The sequence below is a fragment of the Copadichromis virginalis genome, linkage group LG12, assembly GCF_057382275.1.
Source record: "Copadichromis virginalis isolate Kocher_CV1m ecotype Utaka linkage group LG12, C_Virginalis_male_GT1.1, whole genome shotgun sequence".
Classification (NCBI taxonomy): Eukaryota; Metazoa; Chordata; class Actinopteri; order Cichliformes; family Cichlidae; genus Copadichromis; species Copadichromis virginalis.
In genome coordinates this window covers 25,691,320-25,718,643 of record NC_140629.1, presented here as the reverse complement: position 1 = coordinate 25,718,643, position 27,324 = coordinate 25,691,320, and the positions used below count along the sequence as shown (strand labels likewise).

Sequence of the window (27,324 nt, the reverse complement as noted above, 5' to 3'; positions counted from 1 at the left end):
AGCACAAAAAAAATCCCTCTCTGGTCTCACAAGATAAAAATGTTCTCCAATGTTTGTTTGTTTTTTTCCAAGCACTATCTCTCACAAACACCAGACATCATCACCTGGCTAACACTATCCTTACAGTGAAGCACAGAAGTGGCATCAAAACACTGTGTAGGGTTTCTCACCAAACAGGGTCAAAGTGCTTAGGGGCTAAACTGAGGGATAAATGCAGCCAAACACATAGAGGTCCTAGAAGAAACACAGTGACATGAGATTGGGATGATGGATTACTATTCAGCACCAGAGTGGCATTAAGTAGTATTGCAACACTGAAGTAGATATAAGACAGTTGTCTTGTCCTCAAGTGGCATAAGAGCTCCCAGATGTCAAAGCTCAGTGCCCTAGATGAAAATCCAAAATGTCATTTACGTAAATGATATTTGGATTTTCAATACACCACGAAAAAATAAAAATAAATCTCTGAACTTTTGAACTTTTTTTTGTGATTTCCTGCCTCTTTGGAGCTAAAAGAGGCCACCCAAACACATGAGATATCAATGGAAAGCCCAAGATGTCCTCTATTTAGTACATCAGGACTTAGTAGGGAAGCTCAAATAAGTCAAAAGATGTACATACAAAGATCTTATACAAAGATGTAAACAAATGTCCATTACAGAGGACATGAATGAATAGGCTAGTTCTCAGGAGGATATACTTGAGAAATGGTAATATGGGTTTTTAGCCTCGATTGACGGTAAAAATGATAATTTCACTCATCTAAAATTAACCTCCTAGGACCTGGTGTCCACATATGTGGACATCACATTTTGGGTTGTATAGACCAAAATACAAAATCTTGCTCTACAAGGACCTGATATCCACTTATGAGGACAGTATACTCTCACTGTTCTATCGAAATTGAAAACAATTGTCCCCATCTAAAAAAAAATATCAATCAGCCTAAAAAAGGAAAGAGAAATTAAAAATGCAAGCCATGAAAGAGTTCGGGTCTTAGGAGGTTTAACTCACAACCTGACTTGTTACAGGTTGTGGTGGGAGACTACAGCAGAGAGCCACAGAGCCTTTGGTAAATGGGCTGGATCACACATAGTGCTTTTCTACTCTACTTGAGGACTTAAAGCACTATATGCAACATGCCTCATTCATCCATCTAAGTGCTTTATGTCTAATAGTCACATACATTGACACAACCAAGAAAACTTTCTGAATAGTAGGTGATCTGCTGCTCCATCTCCTTAGTGATAGCCACCTCTGACATAAAGCAACATATAAATATCACATTACTAAACAGCAAATTACGAATGAATCATGAATGTATACGTCAAGCATCCATTCTCACTTGAAACATTTCCACTGGCTTTGCTCCTCTTTATCACAAAATCATCACCAATAAGTACTTTAAACGAAAAGACCGAAGTTTCTTTTGAAAGATGCTAAATTCAAGCAACGTTACGTTGTCTTAAATGTGTATCATTCTCTGCTCAATCATCTTATGCACCTTTCTCTCTCTTTCTGTCAAGTCTTGTTATTTTGCAACAGCTTTCAGTTCACATCCACCGTAGCCTAGAGCATCTGGGTGGGAGGTGCTTTTCATGACAAATGACCTCACAAATAACTGATAGAGAGAAAAAACAACAACATCCCACTCATCTCTCGCTGTCTCCATGACAGTCTGTGTCTGTCTCTCAACCGGTGTATATGTTTCTCCCACCCCGAGCATCCTCCCAGGTAGAGCGAGAAAGAGACATCTGTGACCATCAATCTTATCCACCAATATTTACCGTCTCCCGACACTTCATCTCAGAAACCCCTTTCCACTTGATGTCTGACTAAATTAGATTAAATGACTGCTTTGTCAACCTTCCCAAAGGAAAGAGAGAGAAACTCTAGAAAACTAATCTGGGTTCCAGTCACACACTGAAATTGAGGCGGGTGCTTTCATATTGTATAATAGCCAAAGCAATATTCCACACCAACTGTAGATCAGATTTCGTAGTTTAAATGAATAAATTATAATAAGGATGCATTCTATCATCGGTTTACATTTTGACTCTATGTACTGTTCTGCTTTCTTTTCTTTTATCGTAGGCCTTTTTTATATTTAAAAAACGAATCCCAAGGAACGTGTAAAGACAGACGACCCAATAGATTAGAGATTAAAATTAATTAATTTTGCCTGTTTGACACCTATCCCTGCCTGGCTGTTCTCTATGCCTTAAGGATCCTCTCTCCTGTTCCCCATTCACCCAGCAGTGATTCATGTTAGCAAGTAAACCAAAGTCAAGATCAAATGAAACAAGGAAATAAATAAAAAAAGGAACCATTCAGTGATCTGAATCAGAATCAGAAGACAAGGGGCAATTAACAGGTGACATAAGCTGTTCAGTCAGAATAACTTCAACAAAATGCATATTTTGTGACTTTGCACTGGAATCCCATTAACTGGTTACTGGTTACTAGATCATTATCTATATAATGGGCAAAAAATAAATGAATAAATACTTTTGGTTACTCCTTCATATTTTTGATTTGGGAGATTTTATTCTTTCTCATGAAACCTCAGAAGGATTTGTGTGAACTCCCAGGACTGAAAGAGGGATCTCTCATTTGTTGATTTGACAGCCAAATAAGGTCAAAAAATAAATGAATAAAAAAACAAAATGCACCTTTTATTGCTACAATCATATGAAACAAGAAAATGGTGTAAACCAATGAAGGAGTGGAGATATGTAAATCAATTTTTCTTGCACAATAAGGGATATTTTGACAACTGCCCACTGCTAACATGAAATCAGCTGCTTTCAAACAACTGCAGTGACAACATGCTAACACACCGCTAGTAGTAAAGAAGCCTGGCTCCATCTAAAGTTTGACCTTCAACAGGTAACAAATGGGCAGCCAGGCTCGCAGCAGTCTGGGCTCCAATTCTCACCCCTGATTCTACAGCAGAATTGCTCTGACTTTGATTTTTCCCTGAAGTGATTTTTCCCTGAAGTGCTCTTTTGGGCTGGTTTTTACTAACTTTGCCAATGGCTCTGTTTGAATACTTAAAAATACTGGTGGTGGCCAGTTGTACCACTCAGCCTAGTGGTAGATACAAAATCTTAGGTGACTTCATTCTCCACTCATTGTATTCACAAGATTATGAGAAAACTTGTACTCTGATCTTGACCTTGAGATCGAGGTCGCAGAGATACGAAATCATCTGAGATTTTTAGTAGATACAGCTATGATATCAATTTGAAACTCCAGTATTGCTTCATTCTCGAGTAACCAATGGCAGGGTGAAGACAATACCTTATCAGCCTCGTACGGCTCAGGGGTAAAAAGTAAAAGAAAGACCTTGTGAGTCGCGTCATTATTACAGGGACCTCTGTCGTGTGGGACTGTAACTGAAGATTTATATTTTTACCTGAGAACTAATTACAGTATGACTTATTTATGTTTACCATTGTTGCACTCACAAATGATAATGTACATTAAAATTGACATTACAACTGCTGATCAATGGCGTGTTACGGTCATTTCAGCTTGTCATGCACCTCTTGACTTTTGTTACCTGGCAAGCACAGAGCAGCGCCAACGGGTTGGAGACATAAGTGTGCAAGCAGGTTGGCCTTTACCACTATTTCAATTATATATCAAGTCAGAAGCTCAGAAAGAACAAGACACTACAACAACTTAAAAAGGTTAGATTTTTACAACCACTTTTCTTTCTTTGTCAAATCTTACGCCATGCAGAGATTTTTCCGAGTTGTGACACGTATCGTCCAGAAGAAGACTGCAGTAAAGTAATATAAAGAGTGACGTAATGAACTACTTTCTACAAAAAGTTTCATAATGCACTACATTGGATAAGAGTAACAAGTACTGCATGATGCATCAGGTTTGTTTGATTAACGACCTCAGCACTGAAAGTCATCTAAAGTGAGCTTGACGATCTTTTCTGAATGCGAGTGCAAAGCCTTGAAGCTAAGAGGCCTACCGCCAGTGTATTTCCATGCTAAACTTAAAAGGCTGTAACACAGCCACAGAAACACTACGATACACAAACACTGACACTAACACACTCACAGTCACACAATAACACCCCATTTTTCACCCCCCACCATCCACCCCCACCCCTGTCACGCCTCCAACCAAATTAGATTGTGATTGCTCTTTCCGAGGTCACTTTTAATTAAACTGAGATGAGAACATGACACATGGGATTAAGCCCCATCCTACCAATTCAAATTAAGAATTCATAACTAATGCTAGAGCCTATTGCTTTCAACCATGACCTCCATATCATTTATGTATAGGAGGAAAAGGAACTCCTCTAATTGTCTTCTTCTGAAGCGATAAAGAGTATGATGAGAGGGGAAGAGAACTGTGTGCGTCTGTTTGAATATGCATGTTTCCTAAAAATTACATTAAAAACATGCACCTTGTCTGTGCACCATAAATTAACACCGACTCGTACCAAGAGAAAGAGCGGGAGTGAAAGAAGTAAACCAATGAATACTTTCATATCTTCCCATCATGCTCAGGGCTTAACAAATAATACTTCAGTGGCCTTGAGAGGACTAACTCCAATAATTTCATCTTATCTGGTTAATAGAGACACACAGGGCTCACGTGAATTAGCAAAACATTCATTAAGCCTGGTAACATTGGTAGCGTCACAAGAGTAAACCCAATTCAAAATACCATTAATCACTTAACCGTGAAGAATGTAAGACAGATTCCTACTACATTTTTTTATTTGCTACTCATGTAACAACATAAAATCTATATCTATAGTTTGCATATTTAATTTGGTATTCCATCAAAGCATTCAGCTCTTCCAGACTTGCTAACATCTTTATATAAAGTCCTGTGAGGCTATTTAAAATGTAAGCTACCTGTTTAACATGCCATTCGCCAATTGAGAAAGGCTTAAACTATTGTTTGTAGAGGACTTTTTCTTTAAAGTAGCTCTCTCCTTTCAGTAAGACCTCAAAAGTCATAATGACTCAGTGGCTTTTGAAATTCCTCGCTCTTAATCTGCATCTAATTGGCATCCTTTCCATGCAGTATTAGAGAGGCATATGTCAGACATTTATGTCAGCCTTATCTGGATATCCGGGTGCATGTGCTGAAGGAGTGTAAACATGCCATTAGGGAACATACTTCAAAACTGGATGACAATTTGTCTTGTCAACGTGTGTGATCATCTCTGCTCTCCCTGGCAGTGAGTTTGAAATGTTCATCCTGCTCCAGTAGTTCTGGTTCCACAAAACTTCTAAAATGCCATTACTGGTGTTGTTTACCTACTTTATTAACTGACAAACGAAGGCCCAAATCTAACTTATCTTACCTCGGTAATAAACGCTTTGGCCGTAGCTGGGCTCATGAACAACACAGCTCTGCGTAGTGTATCCCTATAGCGATGCAGCTCCTCCACACGCATTGTTCTGAACAGACTCGTGATCATCATGTTAATGTTGGATTCCACTTTCTGAAGGGATACATCCATCCCCTGCTGAGAAGTACTGTCAAGGAAATCCTCAATGCCACGGATATCTGGAAAAAAAAGATAGATAGAGGTGTAACTGTGCAGAACAGCAACCACATTCTTCTGAAAGCATCGTGCAGAAAAATGACACAGGACTGGACAGGACATAAATATCAAACAAATATTAGAGGCATCACTGATCACTTTACACCATATTCTCTCTTTCAGTTGACGGATTATCTCTCTGCAGGAATAGGTTTAGTAAATATCTCTATTTATAAGCTCTTACTGGTAAGCAATCCTCACTATCACTACATTTGTTCGACTCAAGATTTTATCCTTTGTGTTATTTGAGCTCAGTGTTTCATTGTCTGAAAAGCACACACTGTATGCTACTACTACATAGCTTTCTTTATGGAAATTTCAATGCTGAAAGCATGATATAGACACACACACACACAGAGACATAGATCAGAAATACATTAAATCAAAAGCATATTGCAATAGGTCATTAGAGGTGTGCTTTCTGGGTAGTACAGGCATACAATGATTATACTTTGTTTGTACTTATGATGAAGGACTAAAACATTAATAAGGTATAAACTAATAATATGTTTGCAAATAAACTCTAGACTAATAATAGACTTTTTAATATGAATTCACAATTTTTTAGGAGCCATTTCAAAACAAGTCCATCAAAATCTGTATTCCAAATATCTGGAACTGCAGATCTATGCATATGACACAGAACAATGGCTGCTCGAGTATCTGAATGTCCGATCTCTCACAGCAGATTTGGAGGTCTGTAGTTTGCAGGTAGAGCACTGATATATCATTCACAGCTGCTCATATACGAGGCACATAATATTCTTGGAAACAGCTCACATCAGGTCTCATTGATATTTAAGCTTTAATGTGAAAAAAAAAATCACATTTTCATTCAACTTCAGTGTGATTTCCCCCAGATATGACACCACATACCAAATCTGAAATACTTTCATTAAATAGAGCAAGTTTCTGTCAGTGTTATGTCCAAAATTTGTAATGTTTTTCTGTCTCATTTTCTCAGTATGAATTTGATGGCAACCGAATGTCAGAAGCAGAGCAAGGTTTGTTTTTGAAAATATAAATTTTTCGAAATATATCATGCTGCTGTGTACCAGTCAAGCAGCAGCACAGCACACATAACAATTTGGAGAATGAATGAGCAAATTAATCTCATATTGGTCAAACCAGAACTTATGTAATCTTAAGGACAATAAATATCCCTGTATACATACTTCATTACTCTAGCCATGTTACGGGGGGAAAAAACAAAAATCTTGACCTTTAATCCGACAGTGATTTGTTGTCGTTTTCGATAGCTGTTAATACCTGTCCTAATAGAAGAGGAAACAGTAGCTAAAAAAATATTGCTGAATCCATGATACTGTCTCACCACTAAGAGAACCAATAAGTCATGTCATTATTAAGACTTTTCAATGAGAGCACTAACCACTGTAATTATCTCCATTAAACTTATTTTTGTGTGGTAACAGAACCACGATGGTAGTATGGATATTTTTACTGCCTCTTCTGTTCTTAATGGGATACATTCCAGGTCAAGGTAATCCTAATTAAGGTATTTTGGTTGAGGCCACTGCTAATGATGTCAAAGGATGTGTATGTGTGTGTAGTTATGTAACTACCTAATGATCTATTTGATATGGAAAACGGATGACACCGCCGTCATTGCCAGTGTCGTGGCAGAACAATTAACTGGATTGATTATTCTTGTTAAATCCCAGAGGGCTGGGGAGATGCTCTGATTTCATCAATGCCAATTTTAGGAGGTTTATAAAAGTATTAAGAGGAGAGAGAACAGCATTGATTCAGAAAAATATGGTATTTAGAAGTAAGACGAACATAATCCCTGTGCACACACACGCACGCACACAAGACAGAAATTATCACAATGAGTTCCTTGATTTGTCAATCTTTAAGTCGTTTAGCAATAGTAGGGTTACATGACAAGGAAAAATGTGACTTTTTTTTCTTTTTTGTGCAGCATACAATACATACAGTATGTGGGTGCAAGACTCCAGAGGACAACGGCTAAACAACAACTGTTTACGGTTTAGTTTTAAATTGGAAGAAAAAGCTTCTGCGTGAGTGTAAATGTGCATGCATGTAAATAAAACATTCATTAAATTACTGTGTCACTTTGGGTACTTAGTTGTGAGTGATGATGAGAAAACATTTATCTCCATCATCTATCTATATATTTAAGGCTGGAGAAACAAAATTAATTGTAGTGAAACAAACTAAGTTGTCAGCAGTTTGGCTAATCATAACTTTCAAGGCCAACCCTCCGATCTCCACTATTTAATTTAATTTAGTTGAATTGAGTTTTATATACTGTATAGTGCCAAATCACAACAACAGTCACCTTAAGGTGCTGTGATAAAGACCCTACCATAATAGACAAAAAACTCCAACAACCAAACAAGCCTTGATAAGGAACCACTTGGGGACAGACTCCCTTTAAAAACATGAGGAAACCTTTAGTAGAACCAGGCTCAGAAATGGGTGAAGAAGAAACACTCAGTGTATCATGGGAAATCCCAAGCAGCCTAGACTTATTATAGTGTAACTAAAAGAGGATTCAGGATCACCTGATCTATCCCCAACTATAAAATTGATGGAAAAGGACAATGTTAAGCCTAACTTTAAAAATGAAGAAGGTCTGAATTGAACCTGGGATCTGGTTACACATGCTAATAATCACAGTTACAGTTTTAAAAAAAAAGCTTTTGCCAACAGAACAAAGAGAAGTCTGTATCATAGCTATTTATTTGCATTTTTATGTTATAAATAATAGCTTGGGCCTGATCACGTGTCTGTCATGGTGTGCTGTTGTCTGCTCAAGGGTGGTGGGGCAATCTGCTTTTATTTGCCATCATCAATCCATTCTCCACCCTAGCTTATAATACAGGTTGTGTGTCTAATTCATTTGCCTTGCCCCATTCTGTGAGGACCTTAAAGAACTAACCTGACCCTCTCACTGCATGCAGGTCTTTCCAGCCCACAGGATTAAGCAAAACGAATATAAAAAAAAAAACAATGAAATTATAATAAAAAATAAAACTTATACAACACTTTTTATGAATTACTAATAGTGACTGATTGTAATACAGTGAGAGAAATGGAAGACCAATGAAAACAAACCAACAGGCAAGTAAACATCCAAACAGATGAGCTAGAAAGCCCACTGGCTCATTCACTTTTAAACATACATGTCTTTGATGTCAAACTTTGCTTGAGTTCCTGCCTCCTGCTTCTCAGAGGACAAGGCTTGAGCGTGTACCTCGCCACTGCTGAGTGGATCATTGACTGTCAGCTACTTAACATCAAGGAGCTTAGGGACTCGACAGTAGAGAAAAAGAGGGGTAAAATTGCCACCAACCTTGCCAGCCCAGGCAACCATCTGTTTGAGAGACATCCCTCTGTGACACAGTACTGGTACATTAACACCATGATCAACCATCACCTCAAAAGTTTTCCCCAAAGGGCTGTCACCTTACGCAGTCACTCAGTGTATCCACACAGTCCCAGGCTAATTTAACTGAGATTACAGTATAACTGCTGTAACGTTAACCAGTGCAAGTCTTCCTAAAACACAATCTGTGTATTATTGGCTTTCATATTATTGAAGAAAGACTGAAATGACATGAGGGTAAACAAAAGTTCCAGTCATGTCTCCACTGAGGATGAGAAGAACCTAATTGCATTCTTGGTGCACTTTTCCTTCTAGTTGCGAGGCTGTGCGTCACTGCCTTTCATGACTTCTTTCAGTGAAATGAAAAAAGGCATTTTGTGACGAGAGCTCATCAGCTGGAATGGCTTTAATAATATCGTATAAAACAAGGTCAAGGCTTGTATAGCAAAAGGTTCCGTGTGTGTCCCTGAACTACCATTTGTTAGGATTCCCTCCTTTTGCCCTCATCCCATCTATTCCCCAAGTCCCAAACTGAAAGCTAGAGTTAATGTAGTGTAGCCGCCAACAGCACGCAGGGATTTCACCTGCATGTACCGAACAGCTCTGTGGTACTCTGTCTCTGCTCAGACGCTGCCACTATTTTCTCCCTTGCTTGCTTTCCCTCGATCCCTCTTGCTTTCGCTTAGTTTTTCATCTGAAACCTCTCTCTGTTTGCTTTCTGTTCTCTTGGGCTGAATTCTCATTTTGAGTGTTTGTGAAGTCCACGCTGTTATTCCACTCCGAGAGGCAGATTCTGTGCCGTGTCTAATGTCCATCAATTCCACACTGGAGACCAGTGTTTGCATTCTGCTAGATGGAAGTGATTTTTACTTTACCTATATAGCTGTAGCTGTTTTAACTTCCTCGACAATGTAGAATTAATATGAAATTAGACCAAAAAAAAAACCCCCTTTATATATACAAATAGCTTGGGCTTCTTAAAATTCTTAAAATCAAATTTGCAATTATTGATAAAAGTCCACCCTTTGGACAAGTTGGCATAATGTAAAAAGGACACATAGAATGTGAAAAGGAAGTGTTAGCACATGCGAGAAGGCTTCTCTGGGTGTAGAGAAAGTGTAACATCAAACACCTGCAAATGAGATTCAGCTGATGCAACACAATATCTGCCTTCTGAGTTACCCCATTCTCCCTATTTCACCTTTCTGACTTGAAACCCTTCTCCACCTTCATGTGAAAGAAAATACACAAGTTTGCAACTACTGACTACTCTGACTTTGTGCCTTTCCCTCCTCCTGCATTGTTTCATCAGCACTCTTCCAGCATGAGGCATTTAAAGCTTAAGTTGTTTGCATTTGTTTTGTTCCAGTTCTATTAGAAAATACCCAAACTTAAATTGTAAAAGATGATCCATCCATCCATCCATCCATCCATCCCTCCATCCCTCCCTCCATCCAAACAGCTTGATCAAGCTACCAGGTTTTTCTCCAATGATTTGTGCTTGCCCTACAGCCTGAAATGGCATTTGATTGCACATTGTCCACATTATAATATGAATTTTTTGAGGCCACAGAATCCATGCTAACATAAATGAGTTACCTTACATCCCTTTTTTTAATCAGGGTGAGTTTTTTTACATGGTGAATTGGGTTGAGGCCAAAGGGAGTCGTAGAGTATAATTCCAATCGATGTGTACTATTTCAAGTTTTTGAAACTTGTGGATAATATGGTTTTAACATAATTAAAAGTATTGGCAAGGAATACTTCTTTACAGGTAAGGTTCTTTGTCAGAATCAACAGATGGTGGGTTCAAAACAGTTTTGTAAGTGGTGAGTGGGAAGAAAAAGCAATGGTGTAGGTGGGGGGAAGAAGTTTTGATAAGCAGTGTTTAGACGGAGAACCCACCGAATACTAACAGGAGGCATATTTACTTTCTCCTCGGCCATTACCTCTGGCTATCCGAATACCTGCCTCAGGCATTCCACTGTTGCTGAAAGCAGTGATTCTTAAAATATAGACTTACACCTTAAAAATGAAATGTGGGACTTCTTCTTGTAAAAGAATTCTAGAGAATCTATTTCTCATTTAAAGTTGTGGTTAGAAACACAGCCCTTTGGGGCTAGCCTAAACTTGGGACGTTTAGTTCCATAAGAGAAATAAACGCTTTAGGTTCTAAACCATCAGCGTCTGACTGCCTATGACAAGTGCTGGTTTCCATTCACCACTTTTTTTATTTTCCTCTTTTTCTTGCTCTCTTTTTATTCGTTTTACCTTAAAGCCTGGGGCTTCACACTCTCCGAGTCCCCACAGAGAGCTTAACAAACACTTGTAAAAAACCAACACTTTATAAAAGGCTTGGCACCTTTTAGATGTGCATCACTTTCCTATCTCCACACAAACACACACACACCTACACACACACTACTCCTGCTTTCATATGCCTTAAGTGTCCAAATTCTTCTCCCCTGCTCTAAGCTGCCTTCTTTCTTCTTAAATGATATTTCTTTCTATATTGTTTGATCATGACCTTCTTGTGAGTTGAACTGAACTACCACTCTGGTCATTTAACAATGTCTATATCTAAGAAACAATGAATCTCCACCTGAATATAAATGAGTCTCTAATCTTATAGTTTTTCTTTATTTTCCTTTCTGTTTTTTTGGATTAGCCTTTCCTAGTTTGTTTATGTCACTCCAAGCCTCCTGGGTCAATAACTGAGAAAAAGAGATTATGTGTTATTCTGCTAGTGGATATTATTGAGGACATGAAAATATATAGAATATTACGATTAAAATGTGCCACAGACAGAACATTAAATACTAAAGGAACAGAAATATGGTATCTAATCAGATTCTTACTCTGGATGGCATTACCTTGGCCTCCAGTAACGCGGTGAGGAACCTTGGAGTCATTTTTGACCAGGACATGTCCTTCAACGCACATATTAAACAAATATGTAAGACTGCTTTCTTCCATTTGCGCAACATCTCTAAAATTAGAAATATCCTGTCTCAGAGTGACGCTGAAAAACTAGTTCATGCATTTATTACTTCCAGGCTGGACTACTGTAATTCATTTTTATCAGGATGTCCAAAAAACTCACTGAAAAGCCTTCAGCTAATCCAAAATGCTGCAGCAAGAGTCCTGACAGGGACTAGAAAGAGAGAGCATATTTCTCCTGTTTTGGCTTCCCTTCATTGGCTTCCTGTTAAATCCAGAATTGAATTCAAAATCCTGCTCCTCACATACAAGGTCTTAAATAATCAGGCCCCATCTTATCTTAATGACCTTGTAGTACCATATCACCCTATTAGAGCGCTCCGCTCTCGCTCTGCAGGCCTACTTGTTGTTCCTAGAGTATTTAAAAGTAGAATGGGAGGGAGAGCCTTCAGTTTTCAGGCCCCTCTTCTGTGGAACCAGCTTCCAGTTTGGATTCGGGAGACAGACACTATCTCTACTTTTAAGATTAGGCTTAAAACTTTCCTTTTTTCTAAAGCATATAGTTAGGGCTGGACCAGGTGACCCTGAATCCTCCCTTTGTTATGCTGCAATAGATGTAGGCTGCCGGGGGATTCCCATGATGCATTGAGTTTTTCCTTTCCAGTCACCTTTCTCACTCACTATGTATTAACAGACCTCTCTGCATTGAATCATATCTGTTATTAACCTCTGTCTCTCTTCCACAGCATGTCTTTATCCTGTCTTCCTTCTCTCACCCCAACCGGTCGCAGCAGATGGCCGCCCCTCCCTGAGCCTGGTTCTGCCGGAGGTTTCTTCCTGTTAAAAGGGAGTTTTTCCTTCCCACTGTCGCCAAAGTGCTTGCTCATAGGGGGTCATATGATTGTTGGGTTTTTCTCTGTATCTATGAAGCGCCTTGAGGCGACTTTTGTTGTGATTTGGCGCTATATAAATAAAATTGAATTGAATTGAATTGAATTGAATTGAATTGAATTGAATTGAATTGAATTGAATTGAACAGAAGACCAAACCACAATAGCATGGTTTGGTCCTATGAAATGTTTTGTAGGATTTCCCAAATCTCATTCTCTTAATGAGGATTAGATTATCTTCTCTCTCTCACGTGGTTTTCAGGCCCACTGGACCCATGGGTCATAAAGTTGTGGAGGTGCTGTGTCCCTTCACTGTTGGTTTGTGTGTGTGTGTGTGTGTGTGTGTGTGTGTGTGTGTGTGTGTGTGTGTGTGTGTGTGTGTGTGTGTGTGTGTGTGCAGTGTGTATTTGTATAAGTGTGTTTTCCCTTACAAGGTTGCAGCATTGTTATATTTCTATCACCTACACCTGTCTGCTCCCAAATTCCCACACATTTTACCCTCTGCCTTGCAGGAATCTTTCTATATTTTCTCATGCTCTGTCCCAGCAGCAGATTGGATGTGGGCCACAACAAATAAATAGCTTTGCCCGTGTGGCTTCTTATTGATCAAGACAGTGAAAAGATTTTCCGCTCTGAGAACTTCAGTGATTTTAGAAGAAAGGAAGATTTTGAAGCTGATGAGTTTTCAGAACATGAGTCCTTTTTTTTCTTTATTGGATAGGACAGTAGAAAGTGGGGTGGAGAGAGAATGAGAGGAGATGGTCTGAGACAGACTCAAAACCAGTCTCTGCAGCGAGGACTCCAGCCTTCACTACATGTGTAACTTGTTCAGCCAGGTGAGCTACAGCAGCAACCCCAATTCAGGGTCTGACAGTGAGTTTGAAGAGAAGGATTAGATCGACCATTAGATTGGCCTTCTTGCCCAAAGAATGAGCCAACTATACTTGGTTGCCAAGATGGTAAAACCAGGGCCAACACAAATGGTGTTTACTCTTGTGTAGGACATCAGGGGTCCGTTCTTCGTACCTCGCTTACTACATCCAAGATCAAATGACACATCCAAGATCAAATCATCGCGCTAACTTTGAGCTCGCTATTCCGGTTCTCCGAACACACCTGTTGTTGACGATTAGTATAGCTGGATGAAGTAATGTGAGATCACTGGGTGGCTTAACAGGGGCTACGCATCGATAGTAGAAACATTGATCGGCAACCCTTTGATTGGTCGGCGAAAATGTCGAAGGAGCGCGCTCGGTATTTTTCGGCAGCGGAGCAAGAACTCTTGATTGAGGGATTTCAGGAGTTTCAGAGTTTAATTAAAACGCAAGGGAACACTGCAAAGGCTGCAAAAGCAAGGAGAGAGGGCTGGCAGAAAGTTGCTGACAAATTAAACTCGTAAGTAATTTAATAATAATAATAATAATGGATTGGATTTATATAGCGCTTTTCAAGGCACCCAAAGCGCTTTACAATGCCACTATTCATTCAATTTCACATTCACACACTGGTGGAAGCAGCTACGGTTGTAGCCACAGTTGCCCTGGGGCAGACTGACAGAAGCCAGGCTGCCATATCGCGCCATCGGCCCCTCTGGCCAACACCAGTAGGCGGTAGGGTAAATTTATTATATTATATTACATTATATCCTCTTTCACATTAGAGCCGCAACAGGACCCACTAGAACATGGGAACAAGAAAAAGTGAAATATAAGAATATTCTACAGAATGGTAATATTTATCACTTATATTGCTTTTAGTCTCTTGAAAAGAGACCCTGAAATAATCTGTTTGTTTGTTTATAACAGCAACCAAGAAAAGGGCAGAGCAAAAAAAGACAGCTGCACCCCCTCGTCAACAAGTTGGTTAAGTAAATAATACCCTCACGGGAAAATCGATATCTCTCTATGAGCACACTGTCGCGCTGAGCTAAAGGATCCTGTCTATCCCGCAATATACGCTGAATTCTGAAAACTCTCCTAAATCATGCTTTTTATTTGCTTTTATTTCTAATGTCTCTGTAAAGCACTTTGAATCACCTTGTTGTTGAATTGTGCTATACAAATAAATTTGCCTTGCCTTGCCTTGCCTTATCAATCTTGCACCTTCCGCAATGGGCTGCTCGCGTATACGGACAGGACATGGCTGCGACAGACTTCCCAAATCCACCTTCGCTTTTATAGCCGTGGTCTCTCATCTTGCTTACATGAAGTAATTTACTATTACTACTTTAAACTGTGACTTACATCTGAAATAATCAAATACATGAAATAGAATGATTAATAGTACATTTCCCTTTTTTTAGGAAATGACCTGTATGTATCTGTATGAAATCAATAAAAGGATCAAGTACTGCATTATCTTTAGTTACATTGATAATATTTATTTATGGTAAAACAGTGGTAAAATATCGCTGTTGCTTTCATATAAATGAAGCGGACATACCTGAGTGGCCGCGATCTAATCTTGTTTACATAAAGTAAGCCTGCTCCCAAGCAGGTTTACGCTTACGGATCTGTTGCTATTACATCAAGTCCCGGATGAGCTTCGGGGAACCGAACGATCCAGGATCACGCGAAATCGTCAACAATCAAATCCAGCTAGCTTACTTAGCGAGGTACGAAGAACGGACCCCACACCACCTGGGTCTGGGTGCAGTTCCCCCCTCCAGGGGCAAGGGTACCTAGACCCGGTTCGTAGAGTACGCTTGGGGAGTGTGATCGTGTGTACAGCGTCTCTTTATGTCTGTCTCCACGTTGGTTGAGTGTGGAGTAAGTGCATATGAGAGCATGAGGGTGGGAATGGATGTTTGTATCTGTGTGTGCCTGTATGTCTGTGTCTATATGTCAGGTTGGGTGTCAGGCGCCACCTCTCTGGGGACATCTCAGGCCCTCCAAGGTTTGGAGGCCTATCTCCCCCCACCACCACTTCCCCTGCCAGTGGCGGACTCCCTCAGACATCGGTGCGTTGGTGGTTCTTTGTGTCCGGGGATGGGCGTCCAGGTACACACCGGCTCACTCCTTGGCGGCCACTTGTCGCGGCCTGGAGCCTGGGGCTCGCTCGGGCCACTTCGGAGGTGGGGTGCCCCCGGCCTCTCGGCCTGGGGCTTGGTCACTCAGGCACAGCTGGCTGCCGGCGGAGCTCACAGGAGCGTCACTGCAACTCCCCCTGGCTTCTGCTCCGCGGCTGCTGGGTGATCCCTCATCTGGGACTCTCCTCAGCTCTTACTGGGACAGTGGCGCGGCTGCCCCTCTGTTGGTCTTCCTTGGTCTCTTGTGTTCTGGGGGCCTCTGGATGTCTGGAGTTTTGATCTCCTCCATACCTGCTTCATGCCCTGGAGGACGGGGCTGTGGCCCCCCCACACCCTCTAGCAGATCATTACATGAAGGAACCTTTTAAAAAAAAACAAGCGCGTCCATGCTCACAGGTGTACACACGGGTGATCACACCCACAAACTACACCCTTTTTTGCTCCTACCTCAAAGCACACTGTGTTCTGTTGATCTTATGTGCTGCACAATAATGTTTAATATTTAGTATTTACTGTTGTGCCCAGGAGATATTTTATTTTGTATTCTTATGACCACAGTTATAATCAGAATTATCATTGATTAATCATTTACCATTGTTGAATCAGTTGACAGAATAATCTTTGAAGCACATCTATGTTGCTTTGAGCAAATATTAATGCACACAGATTATCAGCACTTTAATCAGTCTATTGAGGTTCTGTATTATTCTTGTTATCTGTTTAAGTTGTTGCACATCATTGCAATCACACCGCTCGGACCCACAAGTCCTGTTGGACCCAGGCCTGTCTGCGTTCAGTTCTGCACGTACTCAGGCCTGTAACAACATGCACACACTTATATAAGACACGCACGTTCACACACACACTTAGTAATAATAGGAGGGTCGTCTGAGGACAGTTTTTCTGATAGATACACTTTCACAAAATGCACAATATAATACACACTTGTTTTTCTCTAAAAGTAGCAGTTGATGTCCATATAAGGAGTACTTTTTGAGAGGTGGGCAATTGTTATCATTTCCAGTAAAGATCTAACTGTGATGTCATCATGGCAATATAAGGATACGGGACGGTCCATTCGAGGAAGGATTGTATTGCAAATTGTCTTCCCACACTGACTGCGCAAAGTGTGTACAATAAAGATCACTATTTTTGACACCTACCCCGGACTCAGCCTGCTTTCTTCTCTTACCCAAATCGAACGAACTTTAACACTGTCATATTCCCATATATCATTGTGATGTTGTTTATTCTATTACTCTTGTTCTCTTCTGCTTGTTTTCTTTTTTCTTTCTCAACAGGTGATCCAGGTGATCGATATATGCATTTTTTTTCTCTCTTTTTTTTTTTCTGCCCATTCTGTTGGTTTTTGTTTTTTGCCCTTCTCCCCCGTCCCTCTTCTCAGCTGTTTCTCTTTCCCTCTTTCTTTTTCCCCTTCTTTCCCCCAGTCAAGTCTGTCCTGTATTCAACAAGTGAAAATAAAATAAACAATAAAAGGTGAATCAAATGGACCATTATGGCAAGGCTGGGATGTTCAATTTGGTAAAGTAAATCCGTTGGGCATCTTTCTTTGCCTTTAGACAATAATTCTGATGGCAAAAGAGCCAAACGGGACAGGCAAAAAAAAAATTAGGACTGGGAGTTGAGCTTGACTCCATCCTCAACCCGAAAAGGCCCCACAAGCTCATCTTTGATGATACCAGCCCAAACCAGTACTCCACCTCCACCTTGCTGGCGTCTGAGTCAGACTGGAGCTCTCTGCCCTTTACCAATCCAGCCACGGGCCCATCCATCTGGCCCATCAAGACTCACTCTCATTTCATCAGTCCATAAAACCTTAGAAAAATCAGTCTTGAGATATTTCTTGGCCCAGTCTTGACGTTTCAGCTTGTGTGTCTTGTTCAGTGGTGGTCGTCTTTCAGCCTTTCTTACCTTGGCCATGTCTCTGAGTATTGCACACCTTGTGCTTTTGGGCACTCCAGTGATGTTGCAGCTCTGAAATATGGCCAAACTGGTGGCAAGTGGCATCTTGGCAGCTGCACGCTTGACTTTTCTCGGTTCATGGGCAGTTATTTTGCGCCTTGGTTTTTCCACACGCTTCTTGCGACCCTGTTGACTATTTTGAATGAAACGCTTGATTGTTCGATGATCACGCTTCAGAAACTTTGCAATTTTGAGACTGCTGCATCCCTCTGCAAGATATCTCACTATTTTTGACTTTTCTGAGCCTGTCAAGTCCTTCTTTTGACTCATTTTGCCAAAGGAAAGGACGTTGCCTAATAATTATGCATACCTGATATAGGGTGTTGGTGTCATTAGACCACACCCCTTCTCATTACAGAAATGCACATCACCTAATATGCTTAATTGGTAGTAGGCTTTCGAGCCTATACAGCTTGGAGTAAGACAACATGCATGAAGAGGTTGATGTGGACAAAATACTCATTTGCCTAATAATTCTGCACTCCCTGTACATATGCAACACACAGGTCAGAGTTGCCCTTTAGTTGTTGTATAGGCGGGATACGAAAAGGCCATTTATTCGGTCGGGCTAATGTGAATCTTTTCCATTTCTAATTAAGTTCAAAGAAGTAAACATCAATAGGATTTGAAAACCTTGCTTCAAGAAAAATATGTTTGGATTTTTTTCCACCCAAATTGTGGACAGAAGGTAAATGCCAGATTTTAACCATATATGTGGTCTATATTGTTTGAAATGGGGACAAAGTAAACATCTGTTAACTGTTATAGGTATTGACTTAATAACCCAGTAATACCATGAGTCCACCAGACCCATAAAAAAATTAACACCATTAAACAACTTCACAGTAGCCATTTTTTTCGAGCTCCCCCTTTTCATCTTCATTAGCCCTCACTCAGCTGTGTCTTGTGCAATTTACTGTAGGCACAGTTCAAACACAGGTTCACATTCAGGACTGGAAATAGAAGTTGTGCAGGCAGACCCAGAAGGAGCAGCAGCAAAATGGACCACATAACAGTGAATAAAATCAAAGGAAAGATTTCTTCCAAGATCAAGTAGACTTATGGAAAACAACTTAGTTCGCTCTCTATTCAAGATCTGCCTGTAGTAAGGGTTACAAAGCATGAAGGTGGTATCTTCAAAGTCTTGACGGTTATCTCAAGGGTGTGGGTGAACAACTATTAATCAGTCATAGTCTTCTTATAACACACACCTTTTGGTGCAACTAGTGATCTACCTGGGGCCACTGGGTGTTTCTCCAGACTGACTCAGCTGGGGGTGATCAGGCACTAACTTGTGACCAGCTAGCATGACCTCCCTGACCTCTTTCAGTTTTGGTTGCTTGATGTCAAACTGGATGCAAGGTGGAGGTGGGGATAGTGTTCCAGTGATCAAGCTTTTGATCTCCCAGTGTAGCTGTAAGAGTGGCTGAGGTAAGGCAAGGCAAGGCAAGGCAATTTTATTTGTATAGCACACTTTCAGCACAAGGCAATTCAAGGTCCTTTACATGATTAAAATAAAACACAAAAAATAAAATGTAAAACACTATAAAAGTAAAATACAAGAAAACATTTACAATAAAACAATAATCAAGACAATAATTTATATGAAAAAATTAAAACAAACAGGTAGAGAGCCATAATAGGATCAGTTACTCATAAGCAAGTCTAAATAAGTAAGTTTTAATTTCAGACTTAAAAGAGTTCAGTGTCTCTGCAGCTTTGCATTCTCCAGATAGTGTGTCAGATGTGAGGAGCAGAGAAAAAAAAGCTGCTTCTCCATGTTTAGTTCTGGTTCTAGGGACGGTCAATAAACGAGAGCTGGAGGACCTGACTGATCTAGATGGTTTGTACCATGATAGCAGATCCATAATGTACTCTGGTGCTAACCCATTAAAAGATTTATAAACTAATAAAAGCACTTTAAAGTCTATTCTCTGAGCTACAGGGAGCTAGTGTAATGACTTTAGAACTGGAGTAATGTGCTCTATTGTCTTGGTTCTAGTGCGAACACGAGCAGCAGCGTTCTGAATCAGCTGCAGTTGTCTAATTGATTTTTTGGGTAAACCTGTGAAGATACTGTTACAGTAATCAAGGCGGCTAGAAATAAATGCATGGATGAGTTTTTCTAGGTCTCCTTGTGTCATCAGTCCTTTAATCCTAGAAATGTTCCTCAGGTGATAGAAGGCTGAGTTTGTTATAACTTTTATGTGGCCCTGGAGGTTCAGGTCTGAGTCCATTATTACACCTAAATTTCTGGCCTGATCGGTAGTTTCTAGTTGGACCAGTTTGAGCTGATTACTGATATTTAATCGATCTTTTTTGGGTCCAAAGATAAGTACTTCAGTTTTGTTATTGTTCAGTTGAAGGAAATTATGAGACATCCAATTATTAATTTGCTCAATGCATTTATTAAGATTTTGGATAGGTTCAATATCACCTGGTGACATTGATATATAAAGTTGAATATCGTCTGCATAATTGTGGTAGTTAATATTATTGGTGGTTATAGTCTGGCTTAACGGGAGCATGTAAATGCTAAATAAGAGGGGCCCTAGGATGGAACCCTGGGGGACCCTGCATGTGATTTCTATATTTTGTGATGAAAATTGGCTAATTGACACATAGAAGTTCCTGTTCTTAAGGTAGGACTTGAATCAGTCGAGTGCTGTACCAGAGAGTCCGGCACAGCTCTCTAGACGTTCCAGTACTATATCATGATCAACGGTGTCAAACGCCGCACTAAGGTCCAGTAGTACCAATACTGTGGATTTCCCATTTTTAATATTTATACGGATGTCATTAAACACTTTGACAAGGGCTGTCTCGGTGCTGTGGTGCCTACGAAAACTAGACTGATAAATATCAAAGCGGTTGTTCATTGTGAGAAAGCTGTTTAACTGCTGGTAAACAGCTTTTCCAATAATTTTACCGATAAATGGAAGATTAGAGATTGGTCTGTAGTTTTGCATTAATGTGTTGTCTAGGTTCTTTTTCTTTAATATTGGTTTGATAACTGCTGTTTTTAAGGCTTTGGGAAAGACACCTGATAGGAGGAATGCGTTAACTATTTGGATCAGATCCTCCCTGAGGGCTGGGAGGACCTTTTTAAGAAAACCTGTCGGTAATATATCCAAGCAGCAGGTGGCAGAGCTTAGATTCTCAATAATTTTATCGAGGCTTGATTGATTTATTATTTGAAATTGAGTCATTTTCTCTGCATAAGTGCTAATTGGGCTTAACGTCGGTATTGGGGTTGAAACTAATGTGCCCACCGATCTTCTGATTTTCAAGATCTTTTCAATAAAGAAGCTGGCAAAATCATTGCAGGCCCTGGTGGAGCTTAGTTCGGGGGCTATTGCCACTGGAGTAGCAGTTAATCTCTCCACTGTAGCAAATAATTTCCAAGCATTATTGTTGTTTCTATGAATAATCTCAGAGAAAAATGACTCCCTTGCATCCTTCAGGGCTAGTTGATACTTATTTAGCCTCTCTTTATATACAGTGGGGCAAAAAAGTATTTAGTCAGCCACCGATTGTGCAAGTTCCCCCACCTAAAATGATGACAGAGTTCAGTAATTTGCACCAGAGGTACACTTCAACTGTGAGAGACAGAATGTGAAAAAAAAATCCATGAATCCACATGGTAGGATTTGTAAAGAATTTATTCGTAAATCAGGGTGGAAAATAAGTATTTGGTCAATAACAAAAATACAACTCAATACTTTGTAACATAACCTTTGTTGGCAATAACAGAGGTCAAACGTTTACTATGGGTCTTTACCAGGTTTGCACACACAGTAGCTGGTATTTTGGCCCATTCCTCCATGCAGATCTTCTCGAGAGCAGTGATGTTTTGGGGCTGTCGCCGAGCAACACGGACTTTCAACTCCCGCCACAGATTTTCTATGGGGTTGAGGTCTGGAGACTGGCTAGGCCACTCCAGGACTTTCAAATGCTTCTTACGGAGCCACTCCTTTGTTGCCCGGGCGGTGTGTTTTGGATCATTGTCATGTTGGAAGACCCAGCCTCGTTTCATCTTCAAAGTTCTCACTGATGGAAGGAGGTTTTGGCTCAAAATCTCACGATACATGGCCCCATTCATTCTGTCCTTAACACGGATCAGTCGTCCTGTCCCCTTGGCAGAAAAACAGCCCCATAGCATGATGTTTCCACCCCCATGCTTCACAGTAGATATGGTGTTCTTGGGATGCAACTCCGTATTCTTCTTCCTCCAAACACGACGAGTTGAGTTTATACCAAAAAGTTCTACTTTGGTTTCATCTGACCACATGACATTCTCCCAATCCTCTGCTGTATCATCCATGTGCTCTCATGGCAAACTTCAGACGGGCCTGGACATGCACTGGCTTCAGCAGCGGAACACGTCTGGCACTGCGGGATTTGATTCCTTGCCGTTGTAGTGTGTTACTGATGGTGACCTTTGTTACTTTGGTCCCAGCTCTCTGCAGGTCATTCACCAGGTCCCCCCGTGTGGTTCTGGGATCTTTGCTCACCGTTCTCATGATCATTTTGACCCCACGGGATGAGATGTTGCGTGGAGCCCCAGATCGAGGGAGATTATCAGTGGTCTTGTATGTCTTCCATTTTCTGATGATTGCTCCCACAGTTGATTTTTTCACACCAAGCTGCTTGCCTATTGTAGATTCACTCTTCCCAGTCTGGTGCAGGTCTACAATACTTTTCCTGGTGTCCTTCGAAAGCTCTTTGGTCTTGGCCATGGCGGAGTTTGGAGTCTGACTGTTTGAGGCTGTGGACAGGTGTCTTTTATACAGATGATGAGTTCAAACAGGTGCCATTCATACAGGTAACGAGTGGGGGACAGAAAAGCTTCTTACAGAAGACGTTACAGGTCTGTGAGAGCCAGAGATTTTCCTTGTTTGAGGTGACCAAATACTTATTTTCCACCCTAATTTACGAATAAATTCTTTACAAATCCTACCATGTGGATTCATGGATTTTTTTTTTCACATTCTGTCTCTCACAGTTGAAGTGTACCTCTGGTGCAAATTACTGACCTCTGTCATCATTTTAAGTGGGGGAACTTGCACAATCGGTGGCTGACTAAATACTTTTATGCCCCACTGTATCTCGCAGTGAACCTGGAGTCGAGTTTTCCGCCATTTTCTCTGAGCACGCCGGCACTCTCTTTTTTCATTACATACCAGTGGATCACTTCTCCACGGAGACTTCTTTTTACTAGAGACAGTTTTAACCTTGAATGATGCAATCTTATCCATCATGTCTAAGATTGTGGATAGAAAATCATCTGTCAGTTTGTTTACTGAATGTGTGTTGGTGGATGTTGGTGATTTAAACAAGGTGGAAGTGTACATCAGTTTAAAATATTCAGCTGAGTTTTCTTTAAGGAAGCGTTTTTTAACAGTGATCTTACTCTGATTAGATGTTGCTATCAAATGAAATGCAGAAATTATCAGATAATGCAATATCAGTAACGGCAATGTTAGAGATATTTAGATCTTTGCTAATAAGTAGGTCCAGAGTGTGTCCTCGATTTTGCGTTGGCTCACTAATGTGCTGGATTAGATCAAAGTTATGGAGGACATCAATTAATGCTTTTGTTCCGCTATCTTGAAGCTTGTCAGTATGAATGTTAAAATCTCCCACAATTGCTATCTGGTCATAGTCTAGACATATTGCAGAGCAAAGGTCATTAAAATCATTAAAAAAGTTGTATTAGATTTTGGTGGTCTATATATGTTTAGAAATAAAACTTTCTTTGGTTCATTTATTTCAGTAGCTAAATATTCAAAGGTGCTGAACTCACCTTTTTAAAGTTTAGTGATTGGTGAAAGATTACAGCAAGACCACCACCTCTTTTGTTTTTTCTGGTCTCACTAATGAAGTGATAATCAGTTGGGCAAGTCTCTATTAATACAGCTTGTTCTGAATTTCTATCTAACCAAGTTTCTGAAAGAAAGAGAACATGTATATCATGTGAAATGATGTAATCATTGATTAGGAGAAACTTCCCTGATAGAGATCTAATATTTAGTACAGCTGCTTTAATATTTCTTTCAGTGATTGAGAGATTATTTTTGCACAGTATTATATTCAGATTCTGTACTGTTCGATTATAAGTACTTTTAGTGTGTAAGGATCTGTTGCTTATAATAACTGGTATTTTGCTTTCAGTATATGAATGAGTGTGACCGGACACATTTTGGTGGGAATGATGCAATCTGGTAACGGCGTCCGGTCGGTATCAGATATCAGAGGTGGAGTGGAGAACCATATTGTTTATAATTAGTAGGTGGGTGTGGTCCCACTTTTGGTGTCAGACGAATCCCTCTGTTTATTTGGGTTTGAAGGGGTTCGAGAAACGACTTAAATGGTGATATGATCACTGATGAGGATGATGATGATGAAGGTGTACAGGCATCAGCTGGTGAGTTTCTGCACAGAGTTGAACCTGCATATTTGGCTGGAGTCGCTGTAAACTCTGCTGGAAGTGAAGTTGTTGGGGGCTGGCATATTAACTCAGCTGCTTGAGCTATGTCAACTGATGTGTTTCTGCACAGTGTTGCTGAAACTCTGTTTCTCTTTCGAGAGTCATCAGGTGCCATTGTTTTTGGGTCGGCTGATACGTCTCTGGCAGGCTTATCACTGAAAGGTGCAAGTACGTCATGGTCTCTGTGTGATAAAGCTGGTTGACGTCCACTGTGTGTCTCGCTGATACTGACGTCTTTATCTCAATTTGAGAACAGGGCGATGAGTTCACGTGAGACACTGAGTTCAGAAGATAAAGCCTCTGACCTTTCTTATTAATGTTACGTTCGTTTCTTGTAAGCAGGTGCTTCCTTCCACAAAAAAATCTTAAAATTATTTAGATATCGAATTGACCTTTCAGCACAGACAGACAAACCTGCTGAACCATTTCACCCTGCTATATTCTTCATCGTAGGGCGTTGCTGGAATCGGTCCAGATCAAGGTTATTATCGTTAACGAAAACTAACGAAATAACGAAAACTAGAAGTGAAAAAACATTTTCGTTAACGGAAATAAAAATAAAAACAAAAAAAGGAAAACTAACTAAAACTGTAATGAGTGTTCACAAAACTAACTAAAATGAACTGAATTTATAGCAACAATGTGTTTAGTTTTCGTTGATGTGTGCGTGTTCTACAATAGCCAAGGGTGAAAAAGAAGTTTCGTTTCCAGATTTTTTTTTCTTGCTGTGTCTCATTATGCCAGCAGGTGGTAAGTATGTTAGTCGAGTCGTCTGTGTCGCTGCTCCGTCCACGCGCAGAATCATGTCAGGAAAAGTCAGGAGAAAGCGCCAGAGTCCAATTTGGGATTACTTTGAATATGACTGTGTTTTGGATAAAGCAAGTGTCTTGTAGTGGAAAGAGACAAATTATGAGGGACATTTCTAAAGGGAAAAAAATCCCACAAACCTTAAAGTGCGCTTGAAAAGCTCACACAAGAAGGCTAACCTAGCTTACCTTGAGAAGGTAAGGGAGCACACTCAACCCTCATCCCCAGAAACAGAAGCTAACACCAGGCAAGGCAGCGTGATGCATCCCGAGACAACAGGACGGGGACATCTACATAACTGTGTGAGTCAATTGCCTTAACACCCGGTGCTGCAAGAGTTAATAGTCTCATTGGGGCCAAGATATACATTTTATAGTTGCCTGGTATCAATGGTTGTTCATCTGCCTTTATTTATTTATTTAAAGAACCCATAGGTGGGAATGTGAGTTGTCTGTCTCTGCGTGTTAGCCCTGCGACAGACAGGCGACCTGTGCAGGGCATGGTAGCTGGAATAGCAACATACCCAAGGATAAGCAGAAGAGCATGACTGATATGATGAAACTGGGATTTTGTTACACTTAATTATTGCAAACACAACTAAAACTATAACTGAAACTAATCAAAACTAAACTGAAACTAATGATTTTCAAAAAAATAAAAACTAAACTAAACTAGCAAACAATTGGTAAAAACTAATTAAAACTAACATAAAATTGAAAATCTGAAGTCAAAACGAAATAAAAATAAAAACGAATGAAAATTGCAAAACTATTAAAACCCTGGTCCAGATACGTGGAGTTGCACCTTGTGGTTGTCAAAGTTCTGAAGTAAATCCACAAAGTCTTTCTTTAAATTTTCGGATTTTTTCAAAAGGATGTCAGCAGCTCCAGCATGAACAACAACTTTTTCTAGCTCTGGGTTATTCTCAATAATTGATGGAATCCTCTCAGAAATTTCTTTTACTGTCATTTGTGGACAATTAAATGCATCAATACTATGCATACCAGCTATGCATAGTATTGATGCATAGCTGTTCAATTCCTTTGATTGATCCGTCAAGTGCTCTCCCTCGCTTGCTGTTCTCTGTTCTCTTTGCCCATTTTGTGCGGCTTGTTTTATCTTTATTTACATTCCGGTGACCTCACTCTGCAGCTGACAGTCGTTGCGGGCTGGACGGTGATGAGCTGAGAGGCGCAAATCTATTTTTTAGAGGAATAATCAAAGTTATTTCTTGTTGGAGTGTCTTTCGATGTTCCTTTATCTTCTTGGGAGTCTCCCGTCTAAGTGGGGGCCAAAGGTCTGATGAATGGGGACAAACGTCCTCCGCTCGGAGGGGTCCCACTCTGTGTTGATGGTATAATACTTTAATGATATAAGTTTGCATGTGGTAGAATGCTGCATGTAATCATTTTAGAAGTATATAGTTGGTGGCATATTGAAAGAATGTCTCATCCTAGGAGGTCTGTAACATTCTAGGGTGTTCACCCCCACATCCTAGGAGTATGAGAAGAGGTCGTACCTTGTTTTATTGTTTTACGGTAGGATTAACGTAGCTATATCTGTTTTAGTCTAAGTGCTTTTTGGTTTGATGAATTGCTGGACTTCGAGACCAGCAGGTTTAGGGAAGTCTTTATGGGGTCACACTCTGACCCCACACACACACACACACACACACACACACACACACACACACACACACACACACACGTACACCTCCACATTCCAATGTAAGGAACAAACGCTCACTGAAGTATAAATAAAGACCGGGGCAGTTTCTCAGCGCGAGCCTCAGTGCTGGAGGCTGCCCTTGCTAGCAAGAAGTTCTGTGTGTTTCTCTTCTCTGAGTCTTTACTGAAGAAGTGTTTTAGAGTATATTTCTTAACAGTATTGATCCGCCCGGTTGTTGCTTGCCGTAAGCCACCGGCAGAGTTTTATTGCTTTTGCTTTTGGCGTTCTCCTCAAGGCGTCGGATTTTCATTTCCATGTCGTGGATTCTTTGTAATAGTTCCTGAAAAGCCTCGTCCGAGCAGAGGGCCATCCTCTGATCCTTGATTCCGTGCACGGCCTGCTCGCTGTCTCCCGCGCACACCCACAAACGCCACAGCTAATCATCAGTAGCGCCAGCAGCAGGGCCGGCTCCGCGGCCGAAAACGGAGACCGCAGGCAGCTGGACCGACCAGAACCGGGGGCCTTCCCGGTCCCGACAGGCGAAAGGACGGAGGG

General features: G+C 40.5%; 1 protein-coding gene across 3 annotated transcripts in view; it reads right to left on the bottom strand.

Moving 5' to 3' along the window:
- Positions 1-27,324, bottom strand: part of grid2 (glutamate receptor, ionotropic, delta 2) — a 560,888-nt gene that overhangs the window by 200,774 nt on the left and 332,790 nt on the right. For all 3 annotated transcript variants that reach the window (XR_014923374.1, XM_085475651.1, XM_085475648.1), the window contains exon 4: positions 5,348-5,553. Coding sequence is in view for 2 of the 3 variants with exons in the window: in XM_085475651.1 (XP_085331777.1) it covers positions 5,348-5,553 (206 nt within the window). In the remaining variant the exon portion in view is untranslated. The remainder of the gene's footprint in view (positions 1-5,347; positions 5,554-27,324) is intronic.